At 40.0% G+C, this 19,873-nt stretch overlaps 1 protein-coding gene across 2 annotated transcripts in view; it reads right to left on the reverse strand.

Annotated features, from left to right (window-relative positions):
• Positions 1-18,906, reverse strand: part of iffo2b (intermediate filament family orphan 2b) — a 41,750-nt gene extending 22,844 nt beyond the window's left edge. Inside the window, exon 1 of one of the 2 annotated variants that reach the window (XM_042506450.2) lies at positions 17,851-18,906. In XM_042506450.2, coding sequence (XP_042362384.1) covers positions 17,851-18,326 — 476 coding nt within the window. In that variant the 5' untranslated portion in view covers positions 18,327-18,906. The remainder of the gene's footprint in view (positions 1-17,850) is intronic. The other variant, XM_042506458.2, reaches the window with a different exon arrangement.
• Positions 18,907-19,873: the final 967 nt, after the last annotated feature.

Consider the following 19,873-nt stretch of genomic DNA (forward strand, 5'->3'; position numbering starts at 1 on the left):
AGCATTTGTGGCACAGAGATGTGAAATTGTGAGCAATGTAAGGCTTTCCTGAGGGAGAAAAGGGGGGAGGCATGACTGTAGTAGGTCATCGATTGAATGCCAAGATGCTCTGTAATCTAAAGCCTCCCCAGACTCCACAGAGACACACATGTGGCGTGCTAATGATGCAGCGATGTGGAATGGATTTAGTCGAAAGGTAAAGTAGCTCAGCAGCCGCCATCCAGCTGCTCGAGGGTCTCTGCTGACGAGACAACGCACCAAGGTCATTTCATCGCTCTACCTCACCTCCCTCTCTGACCTCAATCCATATCCATAACACAAACACACACTTGTCCTCCATCACCCCATCATCTCAAGCCATCTTGTGTCCATGGAAACAGTGCATTCGGAAGTGCACGCAGATTAATTGCCGGCTCGCTCAATCATGTAAACTGTGCTCAGAGATGTCGGGTGCAGATGATTCGTCTGCTTTATGTTCCACAGGCACGGGCAGACTTAAATATAGCCCTCCTAATGCAGACAGGACACAGACACCACCAGGCCAAGCAGGAGGAATGTCCGTGTTGCTAGGTGACCACAGTCATTTCCCAAGCCGCTATCGTCACTGGCCCTTTGGGAGTAAACTGTGCTAATAGCTAATAACAGGAACGATATTCGTTGTCGTAGAATTTATTTTACTAAATCTTGTTTTCCAAGAGGAGATATTCTCATTTCTGTTATTCTGACATGGATTACAATATATTTACAGAATGTACTCCTGAAAGAGGACGGTATTGTTATATTTAATTTTCTAGGTAACAATATTCTTTGTTTCCCAACTTTCTACTAAATGATCACTCTCTAGCCCACTTAAATAAACATGCACGTAATCGTGTATAGGCCTATGTTACTGACAGCAGCAAAAACAACACTGACGAGTGAATTCAGAGAGGGATTGTGCTGATTTTGCGACAGCTCTGAACTTGCACAAATAAGAGAAAAATTAACTGTGCTGTAGCGTACTCTAAGGATTACATTTTTCTTCTTTTCTTCTATGATTTTTGAGGCCTAAATGAAGTTTTCAGATAAAAAGCTTTTGTTAGGGTTTAATGAACCACACCACAGTTGCATGACTTAACGTCACCACCAAAACAAGGCCGTAAAAACATGTTCTTCAGAGAACTGGTGGTAACTGGAGTGCATTTCTAAGAGGTGTCATGCTTAGACTTTTTACTGATCATGGCAGCAGCGCTGAATCACTAGACCGTGTTGTTCTGCAATCAGAAGGTCAGTGGTTTGATCCCCAGCTCCATCCCCAGCTTTCATGTGTTCATCTCTTATGTTGATTGTTATAAAAATATTTTACAAATTGTTTATAAAAAACTTTAATAGCACATCTTTAAACTCTACAACAGCAGAGTACCTTGTGGTTTTATAATATATTCTAATAATGGAAATATTAAAACAATTGACTGTGTAATGAATTTCCCACTAACTACATGCTGGAGTGAGGAAGTATCATAAACAAACTATATTAAATGACACCATGCCTCCTCCTAAAAACCTACTGTGGCATGTCTCTTCCAATAACACAGTCTGTTTGAAGCTCAACTTCAGACCTTCAGGTTTTGAAATATGACTACAGTGACTAAAAAAGGTCAGCTTTGGGAGGAAATATGAGGACTGCATCCTAAAATTATTGGTCATTCCCTCCCATCTCTTTTTATCAGTCAGCAAAGCTCACCTTCATCTAAAGGCTTTGAAAGTGGTTGGAGATATCTCTTGCTGAGTATTTTCTCCTAATGAGATAGTTCCTTCAAGGAAAAAATACAGAAAACCCAGATAAAAATCTGGGAAGAACATTCCTCGAGGTTATTCAACTTGTGAATGACAAACTGCTGGCACATCTAAATGTATACCTGTTTCCTTTTAATATACATTTATCTCTGCATTTACTCTTATTATAAGTGGATATTTTCAGTATGTCTACCACATTTAATAGCAGTTTAAGTGTCACTCGTTTTAGTGTGGGATGTGTTAAATTGTGTCCTGTTCATCTCGTATGCACAATGACCTCCCTGAAGCAATTTCCTGTATGCTTTAATGGCGATATTATTAACTCATCAGTGCAGTAAGTCTATTCATATTAGAGCTTCTGATATATAAATATGAGATTATTAAGAAAATGAAAACTGTCCTGAATCTGCATGCATGTTTCTACTGAGAGCAACTGATAATGTAACAGCTGCTACTTATGCTGTTAAATATGTACAATGCAAAATAATGCCTCTCCAAATGAAACAGAAAATATTATTGAATCCTCATATTATTAAGAAAAGTGTAAGAGAGCAGCAGATGCTCCAGAGGCAAGTGAATGCAAACTTTTAGACCAAGAGAAGAAAACTGTTTGATTTCATTTTCAATGTGCCTGACGTTCTGCTTCTCCGTCTGTGGTTTTGATTGTACACAATTAATGTGTGGGAAACCCTGATTACACTGAATAACAATAGAATATTATTGCGATTTTTAAAAATTTTGCAACATGCTGAGTATTGCAGTAACATATATTGAGATAAATTACGATGTATTATTTATTTATTTTTTTTCAGCTGCACATTATGTTCCTGTCCTGATTGTCAACATTGAACTTTGTCAACATCTGTTCGTCTGTTCATTTCACTTCAGTCATTTTTAATGTCGCAAAATGTATCTAGTGGACTGAAAAAAAAAGTTAATTTTATTGTTGTAGTAGGCTGTCACAAGTTTAATTTGTATTTGCAATACTAATAATTCACATTAGAAAATGATAGGTGGTGTCTATGTATTTGTACAGTAATGAAATGCATAACATAACATGCATTGTGATATTATTTTGTAGCTATTTTCTCCACCCATAGCATTTTTATAATTTTTTTGTAATTTCTTTATTTTTTATTTGTTTGTTATCTATATGCAAACAAGGAATTACAAAGTGACAGTCATACATTAATTCACATTATTACAGACTGATATTTATTTATACAGAACTTAATTTAACTTATTTTCAGCCAATGATGTTCATTGACAAATAATAATCTTCAGGTACCAATAACCTCGCATGGTGTTATTATTTTATCTTGCAATTATTTGCATGAATAGTTTAATAATGTTTTTGGACCAGGTAAGTGCAGTATTTTATTACATTTAGACAAGCTGCAGAACAACATCAGCCAGTACGCTCAGTCACAGTCTGGGATGTGATGCATGTTTGGCACAGGTTGGATAAAACGGCATTAACATAAAGGAGGAGAGGTTGTATGCACTGGAAAGTGTAATCTGTGAGTTTGATGAATGATCTCTGTCTGAAAGCAGACATCTGCCTCTTAATTAGAGCTCTTGCGGCAGCGGTATGTTTGTACGGACTCAAACAGGGATGAAGCTTCTATAAGCTTTGTTTGTGTTAGAGGATCTTCATGTATCATTGGCAGACTTAAACATCACATAGTAATCTACTGTAAATCCTCACTCTATGGAAAGACGTTTCAACACTGATGAGCTCTGAGAAGCAGGTTCAGGCAGAATAAACCCTTGAACATATTGTGCGAGCTGCAACACAACAAGGCAGCATTAAAAAATAAAATACAGCCCGAACACAAATTATTTTCCTGACAATCTTTGGAATGAGGTGGGACAATAATAAACTCTTTTACACCGATCAAAGCATCTGTCTGAAAAGAGGGTTTGGTACAATACTGGTACTGGTGGATCCTCCCTTGATGGACTGACAGATAATTGGGAGCCAGTGTTGTAACATGTCTAATCCTCCGTCCTGACCCGGCCCCACAACGTTGCCACACTGACTTTTCCTGACAATATGGGTGTGAGCTTGACTTGTTTGCACTGCGCACTTGTATTATCTAATTGCTTAACTCCCAAAGCCAGTCCTAGCCCTCTTTTCTCTGGCCTGAGGGATGCTGATGTCATGTTTGCTGTAGCCCTTTAGAAGGGGAGACAAACACATAGGTGTTGCTCACATGTAATGACAACTAATAGGTGTGACCTTATAGCGACCCGAAAGAAATCAGATGATTGCTTTGAAAGGAACCAACGTAAGTCGTGTTTATAATGGCAATTTTTCAAACTGTTAGCAATCAGTCTTTGTAGGGACATGCAAAGGTGTTCCAGAAGTGAAACCGCCCAAAACTTAATGGTTTGTTTATGTCTTTCATGCTTGACAGTTAAATGTCTTCGCTGACAGAACTGGCAAGATGTCAAAAAGATCTTTTTGTCAACAAGTTTTCACTAACTTAAGAGTGACAAGCACCTGGAAAATGAGAGTTTGTAATGATTTTTTGATTCATACGGACTTTTGATTAAATATTGTTTCACTTTCTTTCTCAGAACTCACTACAGTAAATGCACTACGAAACAACAGAGTTCAACCCCAAATCAAAAATGCCTGTTTTTGCTCTTACCTGCAGTGCTATTCATCAATCTAGATTGTTTTGCTGTGAGTTGCCGAGTGTTGGAGATATTTGTTGAAAAGATGTATGTTCTCTCCAGTATGATGAAACAAGATGGCATTCGGCTTGTGGTGGTCAAAGTGCCAAAAAAATACATTTAGAATAACCCATTATCTTTCTGCTATAGGTGCGTTTGGCTTGTTTGTCTTTCTTTAAACCAATCATAATCTCCTTGAGAACTGCTTAGCCCAGGATGCAGTGACTATGCCCTTACAAAATAGTGTTGAGGGAAACTTGTTTTAGTGGAACATTTGCAAGTGGGGGGGCAAGGACTGTCAATAAAAAGGCTCTGCAAAACAAGACAAACACTAACAGTGGTATGCCCCTGTGTCATTCAACTCTTAGTGATAAAAAAGTTGATATATTTGATGATTTATAGGTGAAGCATGACTACACCGGAGGTTGTTTCATGTAGCAAAGAGGATTTGGAAATGATAGCACGCAGATAGTGGAAGGGATCGAGAATGCCAAACTAAAAAAGGCACTCAATACCAGGCTTATAGCCACAGTCGGCATCTGGTAAGTCAGATTACAGAAATCATGTCTCAAGATAATACACATACTTTTTCTTGAGCAGTTTCATGTAGGAACTTTGTTCTGAACTCTTTCTACCTGACACCTGCCAATCGTATCACTGTGCAGAAGGAGGCGTTCACCTAGCATCACTGTACTAAATAATGTTATACTTTTGCTGAGGAGCCATTAACTTACACTCTGCACTGTCACAAGCACAAGCTTCTCATCCATGAGTGGATGTTTTCCTTCTTTACTGTGGTACAATTGGTGGATGTAGAAATAGTTTCTACGTGACACTGCTCACAACAAGGTCTGTTGAGCTCCACAAGCCGAATACTATCTAGTTCCATTATATTGGAAAGAAGGCAGACATCTCTTTGGCTGACATCTCCAACACTCAGCACCTCACACCAAAACATTATTGACTGATAAACAGCACTACGGGTAAGAAGAAAAGTGTCTATTGTTGATATTGGGGTGAACTGTCCCTTTAACATGAAGGAACAAAAATTCATCCATTGTTTATTAATGCGGTCTGCAGCAGCAGGGGGGGGAACAGGAGCGCCGTGACAGAAAATCAGTTCTCCCTGCAGTCCTCATCTTGACTGCAAACCGACCCCACCCCACATCCTACAAAACACTCTGCTCTGCTGTTAAGTAGTTATTTTCCCATTGATTTCATTCACTGCGGTGACATTATTGTCTCATCATAATAGCGCTGAGCCCCTGGCTGTTGACTTAACATACAGAACAAGTGTAAGACATATAGCTGTTCATAAACTCTAAAGACATAACTTGTCAAAACACTAAAGAGAGCCTTCTTAACAATCCTATAATGGAGGGGTTTGAGTCAGAGCTTCCTGTTGACAGATGACTTGGATTTGTTAGATTCCACGGAAGTGCATAAGAACATGTGCACAAACAGCGGTCTGCATGCCCAGGCCATGTCAGGGTGGAGCTGCACTGGGAGGGACATTAAAGAAGAAAAGAAAATGAAGATGTTTTTTTTTTTTTCATTTCTGGCACAAATCCGCACCGGTCAGGGTGTGTTCAGTCAAATTACATGAGACATAAAAGAGCTATGAGACATCACTGCTATACAAATGTCTTTTATACCTCTGGGTACACACACCTGTAGGGTGAACCCCAGGAATGACTACAAAACTGAAACCGCTTTTTAAAAAGAAATCTGGTGTTTTGATCACAATTATGTTCCAATTAATCATGTACCGCAAACTGAAACTACAGGCCTGGGGGCCACATCCAGTTTTACACCATCTTCCATTTCTGTAAGTAGAATACATTTGTGTAGTGCTTTTATCCAGGGTGTTTTACAACGTGGCCCATGATCGGCCCACCTTCAGGGTTCAGTGTCTTGCTCAAGGACGGGAGAAACCAGGGATCAAACCACCAGTTTTGATAAATGAATCAGACCCAGTTCCATCCAGTAAATCAGTGGGTGGATTAACTGTTTTGAGTCATCAAATTTTATGTTCCGGCCACTCAAATGTGCATATTTCCTGGTTTTGCTCATTTTCTTGGTCTTTTTATGATTGTGAACTTAATAAGTTTGAGTTTTGGACTGTTGGAGAACAAAACAAAGTGCTCCATTAATGTAATGACATTCCTGGAGTAGCATGTAGGGTACAAGGGAGAGGAGAGGGAATGACAAACTGCTCAAAAACTAATCTGGTTTTCAGCCCTCTGGGAAATTTGTTTTTTAAGACCCTCATTGTGCAGTATTTCCTATATTTTCTTCTGCATCTCCTCTGAAGGAAGAAAATCTTAAGGATTTTTAAGGATGTGAAGATGGAAAAAAGGCTATTGGCACACTTAGGTAAGAAGGCCCAAAACTATGAGGCCCTGACACACCAGCGGTAAGCGTCTGCCGCTCTAGGTTTTGTTGTGTCCCGCACCTTGTCGGCTTTTTTCAGTTGACTCAGCAGTTGAATTGACGTCAGAGCCGGCAGAGCGAATTAAATCACTCTGATTGGCTGGTCAGCTCAGCACACCAGAAGAGAAATGAAGGTCATGAAAGTAAACAAACAGCTAAAGTCAAAAGGAAGTGAGGTGAAAACAAAGTTGTTATGTAAAGCAAGATTGCTTTTCTTTAGTGTTTGAGCTCTTTAGCAGAAATGTTTCCTGGTTCTTTGTGTTGTTGTTCACTGCCACACTGTAAATATGATTTGTTCTTTCAGCTTTGGATTGTGTTGTTACTGTGCTAACTGGCTAACTAGCCTCTTAATGGTCGTCTGGTTTCCCTTTCTGAATGATCAGAACAGATGACCGCTGTCTGCTGATATGGAGAGTTACTTCCTCTCACACAGGTGCAGAGCCTACGTGCTGATTGGCTGTGGTCTTGTAGTCTGTGCAATTGTTTGGCCAATACACCGGTGATGTGAGATGGCGCAACAGTCAGCTTTTGTTGCTGCCAGTTCTTTGATGTCGGTTTGGTGTGTCCGGGCCTAAAGTTGCTCTAAGTGCAGCCAACATGAAATGCATGCATCATATTGTAATCACTGCAGTCCATTTAAGTGCTTCACTTTCAATAGCTTACATGTAACACACTTCTCTGGTACTGCGTGAAACTGCGTCACCAAACAAATGTCTGTCAGGTTATGGAGGACAAATTGTTAAAAGCAACTGGTTGCATTGCAACTAGTGGCTCCTCATGAGTCTTGCAGGAATTACATTCTGTCATTAATACTAGTGCTGGAAGCTAAAATGAGTGATTTTGGTGGAAAACTCGACAGCTTAATGTGGAAGTGAGATGGAAAAGTAACAACAGAAAAAAACATGATGGTTGAAGAGAAAAACAGGAATATATATTATATATTATGATATACGAACTTACTTCGTCTGATCAGTTTTGTGTGTGCATTCCTTAGCAGCCCTCGACCATATGTTGGCTCACTAAATTGGTTTTCAATCATGAAAGCGCTGCCCAAAATTGAGAGAGAATGCAGTATGTATAATACAAATATAAACCAAAATTCAGCAGTACTACAACAATATTTAAGACCCAATCTGCAAATATGTTTTTATATCAGTTACATATAAATGTGCATTATTTTTGATATATAGATAAAATATTGTGTGTTTCTTAACTGGTCATGATTGAAAATATAGGCCGGTTTTTGTGTTATAATAATAGATATAAACATTAGTGACATAAACAAACCTCTCAGTATCAGAAAACATAAATGCTTGTATACTTATACTTATAAAGCCTGTGTATTAAAAGACTTGTCAATCATTTTGGTGGTGATAAATAAGTTACAATCCTGTGTTGACATGATTTCTTTATACAGATGTCCTGATCAAGTTTTTATGCTCCCAATCTGAGTAATTTAATATTGAGTATCTGCTGATACTTCCTTTTTCCTAGATAGTAAGGCTACAGCCGCACAGTGCACCCTTCGAGTTCATTAGTTATTAAAATTAATTCAACGTATAGGCCTGACAATTGAATAACTCTGAGAAAGCTGTTCCACACACATGGTGTGGAGAGACAGACAGGCAGTGGAAAGTTGACAATGGCTGCACTCGCTGCGTTACTGAACATGAAAGCTTTGCGAGAAAAAACACCCGTATGGCAGCTGACGAAAAAAACAAGGATCAGATCAGGCTGATCCTCCTGGCCAGTTGAAAAATGTCTTGATCAGGAGGTGAAATCTTTGAAATAGGACATCCTTACTACTTTGTTTACTTGAAGATCGTGGATTGTTTCTATGACCCTTTGATACCTGAGTAAATTGTACTTTCTCCCCCCAAAAATGGAGATAAGGCAATAAGAAATTTAAGAAGAAATTACACAAACAATGAAATGACCTGAAAAAATATAATAATAATTCTGTAAAATACACTGATATATAATTATGATGTTTCTAAATATAGTTTTTGGACATTATTCCCTTACTTCATTTTTTTTTTCTTCTCCCAAATCTACTAATTTCCTGCAATTTGCAAAGACTTCTTGTCAAGTTGCTTATTACCTTTCCCCCCCATGTTTTCAAAGAAATGGTTTGAAAGTTTAAATACTTGTGAAGGCATCAGAACGCAGCACAAGAAAAGAGATGTCTATCCAGGTTTCATAGGGTTAACATGATAAGAGTTTTTATTGCTGTGGGAGCCGTCATGAAAATATTGCCATTGAAGGTTAAAACACTTCATCTATAAATATTTCCAAGGAGCTCTGAGGAGAGGCACATCTGGCCTGTCTTAAGGTCAAGCATGCAAGAACGCAGCAATTTAAGAGCCTGTCAAGACTCTCACACACCACCCTCCTCTCTGGCACACGTACGACATTATATATTGCGCAGAGATGTGCGTGTTTGTTTTTTAAGGTGCCTGGAAAAAAACAGCATTTCCTCTGGAATAACAAGCTTTTGAGATATGATGGTTATTAAGTTGGAATGCTGCGTCAGCACATCCAGACCTTTAGAAAAACCACAATGGCTTTTCAAACTGAGCAGGTCTGAACAGAGAGGCACTTGTTAAATTTTAAAGTGTAAATAAGGATTAGGTCTGATGATTATGGACTTAGCAGCAGTGAGATGTACTTGATCTATTAAACTGAACGTCTCCTGCTTTGCCTCAGGACACAACTGCTGCAAGAATCAGCGCTGCTTTTCCAAAACACTCCACCAATCAAACCTACAGTACAGCACATGCAGCCTATGCAGTCAGAGCTCACGAAAGACAGGTGCACTGCACTGCTCTCAGCTGTATCGATACCCATGAATAATCAACCACAGCTGCACAGCACAGCTCCAGTCACAGGCACCGAAGGAACATAGGCACGATGAAGCAGAGGTGGAGACACGCTCCCGTCATGGTATCACCCAGGATTTCCTTTCAGTTAGATCAATACGGAGATAGAGACAGAGACCACATTTTTTTATTGTCTTTTCTTTTCATTCTTTGTAGATGCCATTGCCTTAACAATAACCTAAGTCCATAGATGACTATGTTCCGAAAAGGATTAAAGGATATTTTTCTTATTGTCAACAAATCCTATGTAAACACCAAACCCCATAATGCATTAGTCTGTCTCTCAGTACTTTCTATCCACTTTCCTGCCCTGTCTGTGGGACTTAGGACCAAGCCACTTGCTCCTACTGAAGATCATAATCCTCACAAACATGTCACAAATATATAGCAAATGTTACTCAAAAAGAGGTAATTAGTGTGTTTGTTTGGGATCATTTTTTTTTTGAAGATTAATGCACATCCCTCCCTCTCTAGCGCAGTGGTTTCCAACCTTTTCGGCTCGTGATCCTTTATCACAAAACAACGCCTCCTCGTGTCCCCTCATCACAAGTTGCATAGGTCTATGAGCAGTTCATGGGGAGTGATGTTTCCCCCTCAGGTTGATTTATTTACTTGAAGGGATAAAATGCTGCAATATTTTGCAAGAAAAAAAGCAAATATTTGAGTAAAGCCGGAAAATGTGCATTTTGTGTTGCAGAAACAAGCTTCTTTCTCTTTTCTTTCTTTTGCACCTAACTTATTAATCATCACAGGACCACTCTGATTTACCTTGCGACCCTTTGGGGTGTCCTGACCTCCATCTTGGTATCCACTCTTCAAAGCTGCATGTATGTGTATGTGGGATTAACTTAAAATAGTCTACAGAGCCCACACTCATGGTAATTAACAACCAATGCAACAGTGTGGCTTCTGGTTGTGTTCTTAGACAACAATGGAGGTCTATAACACAGACAAAAAATATATATATATACTTGAAGGAATACTTCCCCAGCCAAACAAAAATTTGTATATCAATTACTCACCCTGTGTTATCTTGAATTTATGAAGAAAGCTTTATGCTTAAATGCCACCACGTTGAACAAAGAATATAAAATAGGCGAACATTCTTCTTGAATTGATGTCATAGGGGTCCACGATCAACGACAGCAAAACTGTGTCACAGAATCTGTTTACAAACTCTTACACTGCTCGTGCAGTATAATCCAACCCTCATTTATCCAGTCGTATACTTAGTACTTCAGAAAGCCCTTATTTCTAAAAGTGAAACATATCTTTGCTCTCTCAAAGCCAGACTCCCTTGACAAAAACAGTAACTTTACATTAACACTGGAGCTGCTGATCTACCGCTGCCTCCATCTGTAGTTTGTTTGTGTTATTGTGTGACTTTGGTGTTTTAGTGGGTTAGCCTGGATTCACCAAATTCAAGCAACAACACAAACAAATTAGTAATCAAGGCAGTGTCGACCTGCACTGTTTTCAGCGACGGGACAAATGAGACTTGGATAATACTGCAAAAGTTATGTGTGAGTTTGTAAACTAAAACCTAAATATAGTTTTTCTGTTGTTAAACGCTGAACCCATTTACTTCAAGATATTTTTTTTCTATTCTTCATTAACCTTGGAGGCATGCAACAAACGTATATTTTTCTTAACAAATTCAACAGAGCACTGGTTGAGTAATTAAGTAATTAATTGTCTGCTGAAGACAACCCAGGACTGTAATGATGACGAAATCTACAAAATGAATACTTTGTCAAAGCAATGACAATGGTCTACACTTGTACTAGAGACAAATTCAAAAGCTTGTTGTGAGCTTAAGCACCACACAGACAGGAAGAGGGAGTAGGAGAGAAACAATATAGGCTCTAATCTGGAGCTCAATGGTTTTAGTGGACTGAGCTCTCTCTCTGTATCTCAGCAGCAGGGAGTCTTCCACTTCGAGAGGCCCCAGTTCAGAGTGGCGGCTGCGTGCCAGGATGTGGTGCAGGGCTGGCTGAAGGTTGGAGCCTCGGTGCTAGGTGACGGCTTAGAGAAAATCCCTCTCCTGAATAGACGGCCTGGATTATACACAGGGCAGGTCAGCGGCAGACAGACAGGGACAAACTGAAGAGCTCATCAGCGCAGCACGTTTGCTCTTCGTGTGGAAATATGATATTTGAAACACAATGCAGCCTTCAGCTTTGGAATCACAGCCTAACTCGCCCTGTAATTAGTCAGTTCTTTAGTTCAAACAACCTCGAATCCTACTTTCAAAAGAGATGCTCAGCTCTGCCTTTCACCTCTCTTAATCGCAGGAAGAGAGATCAAAGCCTCAGAAAAGTGTCTTCGGTGAATTCTCATTGCATTGATCCACACACAGCTAAATTCAGCTGTGTGTGAATTATTCATGCAGGAAGAACATGCCCAGGAGGCCCGGGGACTGTTCGGGTTCACTATACGTTCTGTAACACCCACATTGTCATCCAGCAGGACAGTTGTTTGGCCTCCGTTCACTGATGGAATAAACATCCAATTAGAAGAGGCCAAGGCGCTGATCTCTGGTTCAGGTCCCAACTGGGGCAGAGAGCTTGTGATGTGTCCTTTAGCACTCAAACACTGCATTGCACCTTAAAAATGGCTTGATAATGTAAATTTTCTTTCTCTCTCTGCACCCCTTTTACTCTGTCTGTGCAATCATATCGACAGCCGCCTCCCACGTCACCTCTATTCCACAGAAATGTATGTTAACTACAAAATACATCAGCTGCATACTGTGTTCTTTGGAATAAGCAACCCCTTATCTCTGTGCATGCAGCTCCGTGAATATGTATTAGCATATTAGCAGGAGTGTAACTGCTGTCTCTAGTCCCGGCAGTAATCTGCATAAAAGATAAAGCCTTCTGTGATATTCTCTGCTCCAACAGCATAACATGTAAATACTAAACAAATTTGCCCTCTTGGCCACATAAAGGCAGCCTTCAAATAGGAAAATAGACACAGTTTCTATTCTTAGTTAACATACAGTTTGTTACCGACTGTCAAATATGTTTGTCAGCTGCTGTTTACATGGCTTTTTGAGCACTTTTGAATGATGGTGGCAATTACTGGTAGAGACTCAGTAACCCCCAAGTGATACATTTCACAGTGATGCAAGACAGCAAGATAAAAACAGTGAGGATGAGTGCACTGGCAGTGACCTTACCCATCCTCCCTTGCTTGCTCGTTTGTCTGTGTGAGAGGTGTGTAACCCCACAGTCCAGACACTGTGGCACGGAGTGGACGCTCATGTAAGCTGGCTGTCTGAATTATGAAGCCTATACTGGGACAACTGTTTGTGTATGTGTTCTGTGGAAAAAATAAAGAGAGGAACTGTGTGTATATTCATGTATTTGATGGCGATAAATAAAACTATTTTTAAAAAGTTAAGAATGTGGATATAATCTGTTAAAGAGCTTTTCCAGATCAGCAAATACATCCGGTAACTGTGAAAGAACAAGATTGTTCTCTACCAAAAGATCGAGCTGATTGAGGACAATGAAGGTTTGTTATAGCAATTAAGTTTTACGCCCAGAAAAAAAAGCTGCAAGATTGTTGCAGAAATAATTGAATTGTTTATATGTCAAAATTCCACTTTGTCCACTTTCAGTACAAATAGAGATGCTATGAGAAACATTTTAACCCTATTGCAAATTTATATGAAACAATTACGCAAAAATAAAGCCAACTCGTCAGAAAAAAGTACTCAAATGTGATTAACTTTTGTCTGAGGACAGAAGTTAACAATGTTTGTATTTTGTTAAATGACTCTAATTTGTAATTATTAAAGACAATGCAAATAATTTTTTAGAATTTTGTATTTCATGTATATATTTTAGCGTATCAATCATTGCATATTAATGTTGAAACAAAAACTATGTCTTTGATTTAAAGGGTCATGCATTTTTAGGCCCATGTTGAACCTCTTTATTGTCCTGGCAAATGTATTTATTTCTGTTATATTTCATGTATTCAAGCAGGCTCTGAACTTCTCAAATAATTATTACATTAACATGTACTACAAATCGCGCTGTTTTTCCTCAGGCTCAGAAAATAGTGTCTTGATCAGAAGAGGCGTTCTGAAAAATGACAAAAAGCAAACAGCCGTGTGCTACATGGTATGAACGCAAGTGACCAAATCAGAAATGGACCATGTGGCCATCCATCTCCTCGTGTGTGTCCACAGTGGTAAAGCTTTAATAAATCACTGGGGCAGTGTGGGAGCTTGGGAGGGGGGCTCCGTCGGGACTGAGGATGCCTTACAAAGCAGTCTGTATGACACAGAGCGGAGCGGAGGGGTGGAGGGGCTTTGGATGGGTGGAGTGAAGGACGAAGAAATGGCCGAACACAAAGAGCACAAAATAGAAAAGGCATGGCCGGATGGGGCTCGGGGACTGAATGCTGAAACGTGACTGTAGTAAAGGGGATTTAGACTGGGAGACAGAGAAAAAACAACTGGGAGGTGAACTCAGCAGTGATGTAATTACTGAGCTCAGAGCAGAGAAGGAACGTGAGAGGCAGAGAGGGAAAGAGATTGATTACCATGATTACTGAGCAATAAAAAGAGGCTAGAAATGCGTCTTGTTCACTTGTCACTTATCAAGTCTTAAAGAGCATATAAAGAACATGTTTGACAATTTGTTACTTGTGAGTGTCATTAGCATGGGTGGACTGTGAGAAAACAGGGCCCTGGACACAGATATTCAAAGGGCCCCACCACCTCTCCTCCAGGGGAGCAAGACAACCTTGTCCAACCTTGTCTCTTTGTTGTCACATAACGTCCTTTGTAGTTGTTTTGTGTCTCTGTGTGGTACTTTTATGTCATTCTTTGTCATTTTGTGTCTCCTTGTGCTTATTTGGTCGTTCTGTGTCTCTGAGGTAATTTTATGTCTTTTTGGTTGTTTTGTGTCTGTGTAGTTGTTTGGGCCTCTGAGATCATCTTAAGTGTCTTTTGGGTATTTTTATGTCCTTTTGATCATTTTCTGTTGCTTTGTAGTCATTTTTTTGTCTCTTTGTGGTTGTTTTGTGTCTTTTGGGGTATCTGAGGTAATTTTGTGTCTCTTTAAAGTAATGTTATGTCTTTTGATTATTTTGTGTTGCTTTGTAGTTATTTTGTGTCTCATCATGTTTTTTGTGTATCTTTGTGTTAATTTTATGTCTTTTTGTCATTTTGTGTCTTTTTGTAGTTGTTTGGATCTGTTTGGGGTAATCGTGAGTCTCTGTAGGGAAAGTCTTTTTTGGTCATTTTTTGTGGCTTTGTAGTCAGTTTGTGTCTCTTTGTGGTTGTTTTGTGTCTCTTTATGTTAATTTAATGTTTTTTTGGTCATTTGTATCTCTTTGTAGTCATTTTCTGTCTCTTTGTGGCTGATTTGCCCATTTTGGAATCATATTGTGTCCCTTTGAAGTCACGTTGAGTCTCTTTCTGGTCAATACATGTTGTGTGACATTTTGCAAGTGACAATGACATTTTGGGCTCCTCAGTCTGTGCCCAGTAGGCCCATTCAGTTATCCATCCATCATTAGAGAAGAGTGTAAACACACATAACACCTACAAAATCTATACTCATTTAAAACTTAATGGTAAGGGTAACATTTAGGAAACCAACAACTTACAGCCACTATTTGGAGGGATAACATGGGTTTCATGCGTAAATGTGTAATGTGCATTAGCTTTATAAATTTCTCTAGCTAAAACACTAGTTAAAAAGCAACTGCGATGGCTGTTTCAATTACTTATAAAGTCAAGAGCTCCCATTTTTGCCAAAGGCAATCCAAAATTTTGGACTTCAGCTGCAGCAGTTTTTAATTTGGCTGCTGTCCCAGTCACTGCTGTCCATCTTCTCAAGCAGGAATGCACACACAAAAAAAAGGGTATGCTGTTGTTTCCGAGAATGACTGGACAGGATGTCCAGTTTCCTAGAGGAGTGGGAGAGCACATGAATTCTGTGTCACTGAGTCAGTGAGCTCACAGGGAAGTCGGCGTTCGTCATAGCCGACCTCACCGAGCAGACAGAGGCCTGTAAAAATGCCTCTCTGCTTAAATCATGGCAGCAAACAGAAGCAGGCGGTTGCTTGGCATGTCTCCCTCCAGTAGCCAGCCAAGCGGGCCAGCGGTGACGTGGGTCAGCCGGGGGCGCTGCAGTGAGTCCTCAGTGAAACATAATTAATGTGTCTAAAGAAGAACAATTGGTGGAGACTGATCCATGCAAAGGAATTTCCTCAGAAGAGTGTGAGAAACAGGATCAGTTCATTTCACGATAGACGTCTTTGTGAGATGCTTAGCTCAGCTCCGACAACCTTCATGTGAAATGTTACCTCAAGTGTAACTCTAGAACTGTGATGTCTGTCATCTCTCCACTATTTCAGCATCTGGTGACATTGGCAAACCACACCCACATGGGAAGCAAAAAGTCACACTGATGTCTAGGGCTATAAGCAAGTACGGATACACATGAGTATTGTGATATTATGTTTTGTGACACTGAATCGATTACCAAAAACCACTGCATCAATTTTTAGTTTACATGAAAAAATTTGTGGCGGGGGTTTTGAAGCCTCAAGTTTGGCTGTTGCCATCTTGTTCTTTTGAAGCCAGAAGTGACCATATTTGGACAAGATGCGAGAGCTGTGGAGGAGCAAGGGGTGGATCTGACTCATCGACTGTAGCGACGCCTGGCTGACAGTCTGTCACTCAAAGAGGCTTGCCTTTAAATATGTGTACCTCAAAGCCTTGATAAAATGTTATTGACTTTTATTAACATTTATACCCCATACAATTGTCACGAATGTTGAAATTAGCTATTGAGACCGAAACCATTTTTAGGGGGGGGGGGTTGTTGTTGTTGTTGTTGTTGTTGTTGTTGTTGTTTTTGTAGGCATATTTATTTCAGCTGTTAAGTTGGATATTTTAATATGGAGGTCTGTGGGAACTGACTCACTGTGGGAGCCAGCCATTCACAGTGGCCATTCAAGGAACTACAGTTTTTGGCACTTCCAAGTTACTAGCATCATTTTTCAGCATTAACGCTTGGCGCAAACACAACTAACATAGGCCTATGAATCAGGCAGTCATAAAGGTTGCATATTGGTTGCGGAATATTTCACCTTGCTTACAGTATCACAATTTGTTAAAACATAACCCGTCTCCTGATACCTGTTATATCACTGAATTCTTGCCAAAACACAGTCTTAGGGAAGTCGTACAGTGATGGGTAGATGATACATTTCATATCTCTTAACCAATTCAAAAATCCTTTCTGAGAGTTGATTCTGCAACCTCTTACATAATTAATCGTTTGGTCTAAAAAATGTCTGAACTTGGGAAAAATGTCGATCATGGTTTCCCTTGGCCTGAGTTGACCTCTTCAAATGTGTTGTCAGACCATCAGTACAACACCCAAACATACACAATTCAATGATCAAACAATTCAATGATCATCAGAATAGTTGCTGAATAGTTTTCTGTCTTGACTAGTCTTTTTCAACATTAATATGAACAAACTGATTTAACTGTAACATGATAAAAAACAAGCCTGTTTTTAGCGCAATGTTGATTGTGTCTTGATTTAATGTAACACCATATTTGAACAACTTCTCGGCTTACAAACTGCTATATCTAGGCTACAGTGAATGAGTTAAACTTCTGGCAGTTGAGTGACTGCACTGTTGACTAGGGTTTACGAGAAATCATTTGAATATTCATGTAAATTCCCACAACAGCATCTGATTTCATCCGAAATAGTCTATATTTTGTACTTATTTTCAGTTTCATTCTTACTTCTGTGTAGCTACTGTGAGGTCAGTGATGATGGGGGCCCGGAAGAGAAAAGGGGGCCCACAACAATATCCTTTCAGGGCCTCTAATCCCTTGCAATTCCCCTGCAAATTTGTAACATCTGGTCCAATAGGCTGTTTAAGGATGCATCCAGGCATACAATTGATTAATGCTCCTATATATAGCCCTTTTGTTGTGGAGACATGCTCTAAATCGCCAGCTTTGTGAAGAGGGTTTCTATCAACAGCACATATGAACATGCATACCAGTTTAAGATACGTCTTTACTCACTTTCTCCTGTACTCGTCCCTCTCCCGCTTGACTTTGGCCAACACGTTATACAGAGCCCTCAGTTCTGGGGTGATGGTGTCTATTTGGACCCCAACTCCATCCGGATGCGTCCACGTCACCCCGGGCCCATGCAGGGTCTCAAAGCGCTCCCCTTGCCTCCGGACGTGGGTGAAACTCCAGATGGTGCCCGGCAGCCGCGAGTCGGGACCGTCCGTCTGCACCGCAACTTCCCGGGCGTAAAGGTGTCGGTACTGCGTCTTCAGCAGCGCCTGCTGCAGCTGGGTCTCCAGCAGTTTGTTTCTCCTCTCAAGTTCGTGGACTTTGGCAAGGAAGCAGCGGAAGCGCAGGTTGAGGGTTTTCAGCACATGGATGTTGGAGCCCAGGTCGTTTCGCAGGGCGCTGGTCACCGCGCCCGACCCGGCGGGGACGTTGCAGACCGGCCCGGGCGGAGCGTCGGAGAAAAACAGCGAGTTCATGTTGATAAACAACAACACCCCGTAATCCAATTGTGGCTCTGTCTGATCTATATGCAACAACAACAACAAATGTTCTTATCTCTGCATATTCCTTCACAAGCACTCCCCCAGTTTCTCCTTATAATGCAGATGCTGAGAGTGACAGAGAAGCTGGAGAAGGGCTGACCATCACTGTCCCTGCTGATTTGGACCCCTGCGGCAAGCAAATCATACACCCAAAAAGTCCTTTCAGAGGCACCGAGGGCATTATCTACTGGAGGAGCGAGAGGTTTGACGCAGACCAGCAGCAGCAGTAGCACTTCCCGTCACCCTCATCTCTGTTTGCCTTTGCTTTGTCAGGAGCTGCTGATGCTGAGCGCGTTCATATAGCCAGTCGACAGAGGAAAACGGTCCACCTTCTTTCTTTTGTCATTCCCAGTTCACTGAGGCTCTATCCAGTCTCCATGTGGTGCGGTGGGACGGCAGGATGCAGGACCGCAGTCAGAGCCCGGCCTCTCCGTGCTGTGCGCGGATCATGTTGCAAAGTGCTAAACTCGGCACTATCGGCCCCAGCAGCCCCTCCCACCTCCCTCCCCCTTTTCTCCCTCTGACAGTGAGGAGAGGATCACATCCTGGCTGAGGGCATAAACATAATCAGCTTTATTAATAGGATAAAGTAAACTAAAACAACAGTCCATTTTCAATTAATTTGTTTTCCACATATTACTCAGTTATTATAATAAGATGTTTAACGCTATGAATCCTGGATTTACATTACTTTTCTAGTGCAGCCTATTTAGTATTTAAGCAAACTGGTTTACTTTCTTTTGAAAACATGAGCTCATTTTAATGAGGAACTTGGCAATAAATGTCCTAAAAATTGCAGGAAATAAGGAGATTAGGAAAACTATTTTTTAAACTAGGGAAAATGTCCAAAATCATTATTATATATTTAAAAATATTTTACAGAGTAATTATTATTTCATCGCTTTTTCAGGTAATTCCCTTGTTTGTTTGTTTGTTTTTCTAATTTTCAGGTAATTTTTTTGTAATTTTTACTTTTTGTTTTTGCCAATTTGTGAGGTCATTTCTTCTTAAGTTTCCCATTGCATTCTTGCTATGTTTTTGAAGGAAATCATGCCAATTTGCTCAAGTTAAAAAGGGTTAAACTGTTATAGGCCTTCATTAGAGAGCTGAACACTGACAGACTTTCACCACATTAATAATACACTATTTATAGGGTCTCTATTTTTGTCTTCTTCTCCATTGTATGACTATGTAGGTTATTATACATTTATTTACAAAGTTCTCACTCATTTTCATGGACAACATTTTAAGTCTTATCTCCTGACTTTTCAAGGACACATAATACATTTATCATGAACATTCATCTGTGTTCACTAACACAAGCCTAACACAAACAGAACTGTATAGTAGACTTTTTACTAGTTAATATATAATTTTAGTGCTTTAAACTTATTTATTTATTATTCTGCTTTGTGTTATTTTCCATCAACCTCTTATCTAGTGTTTAGAGTATTATTATCATTATTATTATTATTATTATT

The sequence above is a fragment of the Plectropomus leopardus genome, chromosome 2, assembly GCF_026936395.1.
Source record: "Plectropomus leopardus strain MGB_pleo_1.0 chromosome 2, ASM2693639v1, whole genome shotgun sequence".
NCBI classification, from domain to species: domain Eukaryota; kingdom Metazoa; phylum Chordata; class Actinopteri; order Perciformes; family Serranidae; genus Plectropomus; species Plectropomus leopardus.